The sequence below is a fragment of the Gobio gobio genome, assembly GCF_949357685.1.
Source record: "Gobio gobio genome assembly, chromosome: 19".
In the NCBI taxonomy this organism is placed as follows: Eukaryota; Metazoa; Chordata; class Actinopteri; order Cypriniformes; family Gobionidae; genus Gobio; species Gobio gobio.
In genome coordinates this window covers 34902920-34911621 of record NC_137112.1, presented here as the reverse complement: position 1 = coordinate 34911621, position 8702 = coordinate 34902920, and the positions used below count along the sequence as shown (strand labels likewise).

The 8702-nt window shown below is 40.0% G+C and overlaps 1 protein-coding gene across 5 annotated transcripts in view; it reads right to left on the bottom strand.

Moving 5' to 3' along the window:
* The window catches only part of unm_sa1614 (un-named sa1614), a 46708-nt gene that overhangs the window by 5894 nt on the left and 32112 nt on the right, over nt 1–8702 (bottom strand). For all 5 annotated transcript variants that reach the window (XM_079843782.1, XM_079843779.1, XM_079843780.1 and 2 more), the window contains exons 17-24: nt 7388–7574; nt 7218–7303; nt 6989–7104; nt 6638–6705; nt 4838–4945; nt 2001–2247; nt 1648–1830; nt 1177–1240 (exon numbers count right to left, since the gene is read on the bottom strand). In XM_079843782.1, the coding sequence (XP_079699908.1) occupies nt 1177–1240; nt 1648–1830; nt 2001–2247; nt 4838–4945; nt 6638–6705; nt 6989–7104; nt 7218–7303; nt 7388–7574 (1059 nt within the window). The remainder of the gene's footprint in view (nt 1–1176; nt 1241–1647; nt 1831–2000; nt 2248–4837; nt 4946–6637; nt 6706–6988; nt 7105–7217; nt 7304–7387; nt 7575–8702) is intronic.

Genomic DNA, 8702 nt, shown 5'->3' with positions numbered 1-8702 from the left:
GGGGTGTGTCCCTCGTTAGAGACGCCAGGTGGCGTCCTTTTGATGGGGGGTAGTGTCAGGGTTCTGTCACTTCGGTCTAGTTTACTCTTGGTTTGTGACAGAGCCCTGACACTCCTGTATTGTTTGTCTTGTCTTGTGTGAGCGCGCAGCTTTGAGCATGCTCGAGCTGCATGCTCTTCTGTCCTTGTGTTTTGTGTGCGGGCGTGGTGTTCAGATTCCAGCACTTCCGTCTAGTTTGGGTTTCAGTTTTGTGTTGGGATTCGGACATTCATGCTCCGCGTGTTTGTTTTGTCTCGAGCGCACAGAATGAGCATTCGCTCGTTCTCGTGCGCTCTGTCTTGTCATGTGAGTGTGTGCTCTTCTGTCTGTGTGTGTGTTCTGTGTAGCACACGGTTCATGTTTACATCGGCCGGGTGCTTTCATGTTATGTTTTGTCTTATGTTGTGTAGCACGTGGTTGGTGTTTTTCACTGGCTACGTGCTTTTATGTTGTCAAGTTTTGTGTGAACATGCAGCTGATGAGTTTTCATTAGCTGCATGTTCATGTCACGTTTGGTGTGAGCACATGTCTTGTCAAGTGTTTCTTTGTGCCATGTGCTCGTGTCCATTGTCTAACCCCGCCCACCTTGTTCCTGATTATTGGTTCATTTGCCCCACCTGTCTTCCCTCGTTACCCTCTTTTGTTTGTTCCCTATTTAATCTCCTTGTGTTTGCAGTCCAGTGCGGAATCGTCGTCGTATTAACCTCATGTTTCCCTGCAAGTCAAGTCGTGTCAAGTCTGTTTTTCCCCCTCGGGTAATTTTGTTTTGTCTTGTTTTATTTTATTATTATCATTAAAAGCCCATTTTCACCTGCATCTTTGAGTCCTCGCTCCTTTCCCTTCATCAACCCTGACAAAGAGACTTTTAAAAATCTTAAAGACAACAAACTTTTGAACGGTAGTGTATTCACTTTAGGATTAATAATGATTATTCATTAATTTTTGCATTTCTCAATAAAAATTACCTGCCAAATGATGCGTAATTCTGTTCCTTTACTTTCTTAGGTCACTTTGGATAAAAGCATCTGCTTAATGACTATTTGTCAGCTTTTAATTCAAAACATACTGTAGTTTTTTTTTGGTATTCCAGCAAATAGCCAAGAGAGGTCAGCATTTGTGGCTCCAAAAAGCACTTACACACACTTCTGGAAAGGTGAGTCTGGACCACCGAAGCTTATCGGACATATAGGTACTCCATAATCTGAAGAAAACACATTCATATAAATTGATGAGCTGAAGAGGATTAACAAAATATTTCTATAAAATGTTATAGTGATCTCAAAGAACAATTTTAGCCAGTTTATTTTATAATTATTCTTTTTTTTACATGTGTGTTTAGAGTCTTGCAAAAAGAGTGCATGAGGTTTGCAAACGGTGTCCAACTGCTTGAACTTGTTTAAGATTTTGCAGAAAGAGTGATATATTTGACAAATGGGTTTAGGACATTGAGAATTTGCTTCAGAGAATGGATTTTAATATCTTAGCCAATTGTGAAAAACTGTAGTAAAAGTATATTCAATACAGAAATTTCCATGATTTAAAGTTTCCCAGATATTTCCAGGTTTTACATGACTATGTAAGATGCATCCTTCCAGGTTCGGCACATACCTGTAGACCCCTGCCGTGTAGAGTGGGGACTGGGAGGCACCTGAGGGGCGGGCTCAGAGTAGGTGCGCTTGTGTCGGATGATAAGAGGGGGAGGAGGGGTTCGTTTCTTACAGCTGCTTACTTCATGGGATGTCCAGCCATCAGGTGAGCTCATGGGAGGGGGAGGAGGGGGGACGTTTGGAGCTGGAAAGGACATGAGGAGTGTGAAGAGAAGAGAAGAGAAGAGAAGAGAAGAGAAGAGAAGAGAAGAGAAGAGAAGAGAAGAGAAGAGAAGAGAAGAGAAGAGAAGAGAAGAGAAGAGAAGAGAAGAGAAGAGAAGAGAAGAGAAGAGAAGAGAAGAGGAGATTTCTCACCTCTGACCCGTGGTGGGAGTGGCGGTGCGGGTGATGAAGGGGGTGGCGGAGGGGGACTGTCAAGGCTGCGCGTCTGAGAGTTGGGACTGGCATACACCTCCCTCCGGTTATCCCCTCGGGCCATCGCTAGCCTCCGACCCACATTGAACAACCCCCCTCCGCCACTTCCTCCTCCACCGTGAGAGGCAGAGTTACTTTGATACAAGCTGAACGGACGTCCTAAACGCTCCTTCTTCACTGGGCCCATCTACAAATATGGACCATCACTGTTACATATCAGACCGTGAATTGCATGCTACACAAATATAATCAGTGTGCCCGAAATCGCATACTTCTGAGTAAGTACTACATTTGAACTTGAATTTACTTTGCTATTGTTAAAAAAGTGTATGGGTAGTATGAATTAAATTGTACTACATCCGTCAGTTGCATGGCTTCACGGCCATTCATAAATCCTCTCCTGTGGCCTCATGGGATAAAGTGTCCACTGAATGCACACTTCAGAATTTCGGCGGAAGTAGGTCATCACGGTACTTTTCGCCTACTGTGACAAACTATGTCTGTAGGCATACTGTTTTTCGCATACTATATAGTAGGGAAGTATTCGATTTCGGATGCAGCAAAATTTTAATGTGTTAAAGGTCCCATGGCATGAAAATTTCATTTTATGAGGTTTTTTTAACATTAATATGAGTTCCCCTAGCCTGTATATGGTCCCCAAGTGGCTAGAAATTTTGATTGGTGTAAACCGAGTTCTTGCTGTCTTTCTCTGCCTTTGAGAAAATGAGAGCTCAGACGAGCTGATCTGGAATTTTCCTGTTATGACGTCATACCAGGAAAGGTTACCTCTCCTTCCTCTGCTTTGCCCGCCCAGAGCATTCGGAGAAAATGGATTCAGTTTATGTCAGCACAGGCTTTACAAACAGACTTTACGATATGGATTCGACAGCACTGCGACAAACAGTGAGTAACAGTGTTCATTAATGCCTGATCTGTGATCAGTGATTTCTGATGTGTAGCTAATCATTCAAGTTCACTCAGACTTTCTTTCTAGATCGTTTAATGATCGCCGTCTTGATGCCCTAAGCGTAATGCATCAGTGAATCAAGCCAGCGACTAAAACGATCGTTTCTGTTAGTAGCATGAAACAAATCCGTTTTTTAAGTGATTAAACTACAGAAAGCGATCAAAGAACACTCTTTATAATGTCCGGAGCTGTCAATCACACGTCGCGAGTGCATCTGCACACTTGCCCAAACTGCCGTTATAATGAATGACGCTGTTATGCTGCACAAAGATCTTACTGTATTCCTGTCGATGTTGTCTTTGCTGTTAGTTGCAATGAGGAGATCACTGCATTCACGCGATCGACAGTCTGCCTGTGTACTCAATGCTCATCACTGCAGCCTTTCAGTGTGATAGGAATAGATCATAAAATAATGCTATAATTCACACTTTGACGATTCGTTCATCTCGACAGCTGTAATGGTACATCACATGTGTTACAAAGGTGGAAGACAGAGAGTCGACGTGACTGGGACTGTTTATTTAGAACTCTCAGATACAAATAAGCTCGCGCTAACAGCACAGCGCTCTCAACAACTCAGAAACGTTACAATAAATGTAGCGGACCCGGTCCGAATGATGGCTAGACTTTACTGATGTTTCAGGAGTTTATTGAAACCGTTTATCTCCAAAAATCACAGTAAGAGCTGAACAAAAAACAAAGAAGTGCGCATAAACACCTCATACACAAACTCTCTCTCCATAGGATTATCAATAACAAACAAAACAGCGAAATACACAAACATACTCATTACAAATGACAGTAAACAAGCACATACACACCTATTGACTTTTCGGGGGGTGCTAAACAAACTGTAAACTTTAAATCTGCTTAAAGGGATAGTTCACCCAAAAATGAAAATTCTGTCATCATTTACTCACCCTCAAGTTGTTCCAAACCTGTATGAGTTTCTTTGTTCTTCTGAACACAAAAGAAGATATTTAGAAGAATGTTGGTAACCAAGCAGATTGACTACCATAGTAGGAAAAAAAATACTATGGTAGTCAATAGTTGCTCTATCTGCTTTGATACAAACATTCTTCACTCTATCTTCTTTTGTGTTCAGCAGAACAAAGAAACTCATACAGCTTTAAAACAACTTGAGGGTGAGTAAATTATGACAGAATTTTCATTTTGGGGCGAACTATCCCTTTAAACCCACTGAGCTCTCACGAGCGCTCCCTCTTTTTTCATATCGCTCCGTAGACTGCAACACCCATCAAAATAAAAGTCCCTACTTATTTGCACAGATAATACAGACCTAAAACCTATTTAAACGCACAGAAATTTAAAAAATTTATACAAAAACAAATTATAAGATACATTACAATTAAGTCTGTTACAATAAAACTTCCTCCAGCTCTCTGTGGTTCACGAGTGCCTAGTCAGTCTCTCTCTCTCATGCATGCAGTGCCTGCAGTACCTCGCTAAACCACGCCCCCTCCGCAACATAATCTAACACTCATTTCAAATGCAAAGATGTCATCCAAACACAACAGTGGGCGTTTTCACTGAAGTCTCACAGCAGACACGCCCCTTGAAACAGGGCTTTCAGCCAGAGGGGTAATAACAGTATAGAAAAAATGCCTTTTATTTCTAAATTATGACATTTTTTGATGTAAAAATCATACTAACATTATAAGTACACCTCAGGAAACATTATAAAATAATATAAAAATGCCATGCCATGGGACCTTTAAATGCTTTATTAGCACTATATGCATGTTTGTTCTGTTAAATTATGGGTGGTGTAGTCGTCTTATGTTGTCACCTTGTCATCTAGGTCATCATCACTCTCATAAAGATCATCCTGCCGGAGCCTCCACTCATATTCCACGTGCACATGCATGTTAAACTGGTTGTTCTGTGACTGGTGGATCTGAAAACAACACATCATTTAACAATGAGATCAATCCCTTTTTGACTGTTGGATTTCCATGATTTTCTAGTTTTTGAGATAATTGGATGAGGATTTTTAAAGATTCAACTTGTAGAGATTGCTGAAGCAGTTTTCATTTGGATGTTAAGGACCAATCCTTGAAATTAATCAGTTTAAACAATTACACTCATTAATATACAAATGTCTCTAGGGAAAAAAAGAGTTGAGATTCAAATGCAACTCAGTGAGCGCTTGAATCAGCCTCTTCTTCAGAAAGGCAACTCCGTGTCCCTTAGGAAACAGTTATTAGCTGGTAACATTGCAGACCAATGAATCAAACAGGATGTTACGCTCAACAGACTGATCATGGTGGATTTCTGGAGTCTAACTCTACACCAGCACTCACAAAGAGCAATATCTAGCCATTTAAATATTTTAGAGAAGAGTATAACTACAAATATATATACAGATATACAGTATATAACTTTAATTCAGCAAGGATACATTAAATTGATAAAAAATTACAATAAAGATTTCAATTTTAAACAGATCCTGGAAAAAAACAGCAAACCTGTTTTCAACATTGATAATGATAAGAAATGTTTCTTGAGCACTAAATCAATATTCAATATTATAATGATTTCTGAAGGATCATGAGACAATGAAGACTGGAGTTAAGTCTGCTGAAAATTCAGCTTTACAATCAGAATTGTTAATTACATTTTAAAATATATGAAATAGTTATTTATTAAATTGATTGACTTCAATTTAATGAAAGACTTTGACTTGAAAGACTTCTTTCAAAAACATTCAAATATTTTACAGATACCAAACATTTGAATGGTAGTGTTTGTTTTAGAAATATAAATTATTTTAGCTATATTCTATATATATGCACCTATGATGACAATTTCAGACCCCTCCATGATTTCTAAGTGGGAGAACTTGCAAAATAGCAGGGTGTTCAAATCAAGCGCCAGCGTTAGTTCTGGCAGGCCACGTAGTCAAGCTCCGCTATCAGCTGATTGGGAAATTCTAACTCCGCCCCTCTTTCAGCTGATCTGTTTCAGCTGATCTTATGCTCTCAATTGGCTTCTCTCAAACAGGGCGGCTTACTTAAGCATAGCTTCACTTCAATCTGCCTGCTTGGACGCTTCTGCTGCATCTGCTTTGCAACCCACCTCCTCCCCAGCTCCTCCTTAAATTGCTAACTTAATCTGCATGCTTAATCACATGCATGCTCTGTTCTAAATGGGGGATTTGCTCTGCCCTCCCAGTTAAATGGGAGGTCGTCCCCAGAATCTGCTGCTGTTCCCTGTCTTGGCTTTTCATGGAGCTCATGAAAGGATGGGGAATTTAGAACAGAGCCATACCGCCAAATCTAAATCTTTACAAAATATGCAATTAAAAAATTGTACTAAATGTTTGTCTATTGTGTTTTTTGACTTTAGTGGACCTGACAGAAATACTTATTTTCCTTACTGTACTTTTTTAGTCATGATATCACTTTTCTGAATGATTTTAAAGGTGTGGGAACCCTGCTTCTAGAAAAGACCATGACAATGATGTAACTGAAGTATACAGCAAACATTAGGTTCAATAAAAGTGAAATATACAGGTTACACCCACATGAATACCCTAATGATAAAGACTTGCTTTAACAGGTTACCGCTGGAAATCTCTTTGACTCACCAGCTCCTCACAAAGTGTGTGCTTTAGTCTGCGAGCCATGTCCAGTCCCGTCTCTCCATTATCATTCTCTATCACAGAACAGCAATTATCATCAGCACAATGATCATCCTGCTCTGTAATTAACTCGGACGAATGAGCCAACAGCCAAACCAGCCTTAAAAAGAACACGATGAGCCTCCTTCCTTTAACAATGACTGATAAGATGCTGATAAAACCCTATGTAGCATCAATTAATATTAAAGCTCAAGTGTGTAAAATGTTCAATGGTAAAATACTTTATCCCATCACAGCAGAAACAACTAAAATGAAGATGATGGATGGATGGATGGATGGATGGATGGATAGACTCACTGATATGTGTGTTGGCCTTGGCTCTGAGCAGAAGTTTAAGGCACTCAGTTTTGTTGTGCTGACAGCAGTAATGCAAAGCAGTGTTTCCCTTTACTGTCTGAGCATCCAGATTATTACTGAAACAAAGGAAAAGAAGGAAAGGCAGTTATGATGAAGATAATCCATAACTGCATGTTCATGCAGATAACCAACAAGCTTTCGGAATGAACTGGTGTTATTTTTAACTGACCAATTGTGGAACAGGAAATCAGCCACGTGAAGTGATGTCCTGTCAGCCAACAGAACGGCTAAATGTAGTGCAGTTTCCCCTTTTTCCTGTCATAACATAGCAGGCCATTTACAGCCAACATCTACAAATGTCAAACAGAAAAAAAGATAAGGCAAGATATGTTTGCTGACCTGTAGGTGGCAAAGCAGTGGTTGGCTGAGGTCCATTCTCTCAGCGTATAGCTGTAACAGGCTGAAGACATCTCGACTGCGAACAGCCTCCTGCAGATATTTGCGTTTTGTTTCCGGTGAGCCGCTGCTACGCTGTGCAAACTGCCATTCCATATACTTTGAGAGTATGAAGTCTTTACGTACGGCCCTGTCAATAACACTGAACATTTTAGTACACTATGTTTTATTGGGTATCAAACTGGCAGTGAAATTCAACAGATGTCCGATACCAATAAAATGTGCAGTGAAATTGTAAAAATGAGCATCTTTGCCATGCCTACTAGATCATTACAATCCACAGATGGTAAGAGACAGCATAACTGGAGCTCTCATTAGTGTAACTCTCCTCTCTTTTCAAGGTACCATGTTGGACAGATGTGGGTTGAAACACTACAGAGACTGCCATTACGAAAATATCCAGCCCTGAGTCCTGAGACAGGCAACAGCTGTTAGAGCTCTTAAAGGGGCCACGCTTTCAATGCATTTTTTTGTGTGCGTGTCTGAATTCAACTCAGTTATGCAAGGATTCTTGCACCAAAAAAAGCTGTTATTTAGCTATATACATGACCATTTACACCTTCTCTCTGACCCTTACAATTGCACAGGCTATTTTGCTACTGTACCTTTAAGACTTAGGCCTACAACTGCCATTCAAAGGTTTAAAGGGTTAGTTCACCCAAAAATGAAAATTCTGTCATTAATTACTTATGAATCAGTGAGTCGATTCAGCGGTTTGGAACGCCAAAGTCACGTGATTTCAGCAGTTTGGCGGTTTGACACGCGATCCGAATCATGATTCGACTCGCTGATTCATAACGCTTCGAAGCTTCATGATGCTGTTTTGGAATCGGTCATCACTATATAAAGTCGTTATTTCGGTTTTTTTTGCGCACAAAAACTATTCTCGTCACTTCATAAAGTTATTGTAGAACCACTGAAGTGAGATGGACTTTGTAATGACGTCTTTAGTACTTGAGAGTGTAAAGTGCATTGTGCCAATGGAGGCCTTTCTGAGCCATCAGATTTCAACTAAAATAACTTCATTTGTTTTCCGAAGATGAACAGAGGTCTTACGGGTGTCGAACGACATGAGGGTAAGTAATTAATGACAGAATTTTCATTTTTGGGTGAACTAACCCTTTAAGGTCAGTAAGATTTTTTCATGAAAGAAATTAATACTTGTATTCCCGCTTGTATTGTATTGTATTGTATTGTATTGTATTGTATTGTATTGATCAAAAGTGACAGTAAAGACATTTAAAGTGTTACAAAAGAT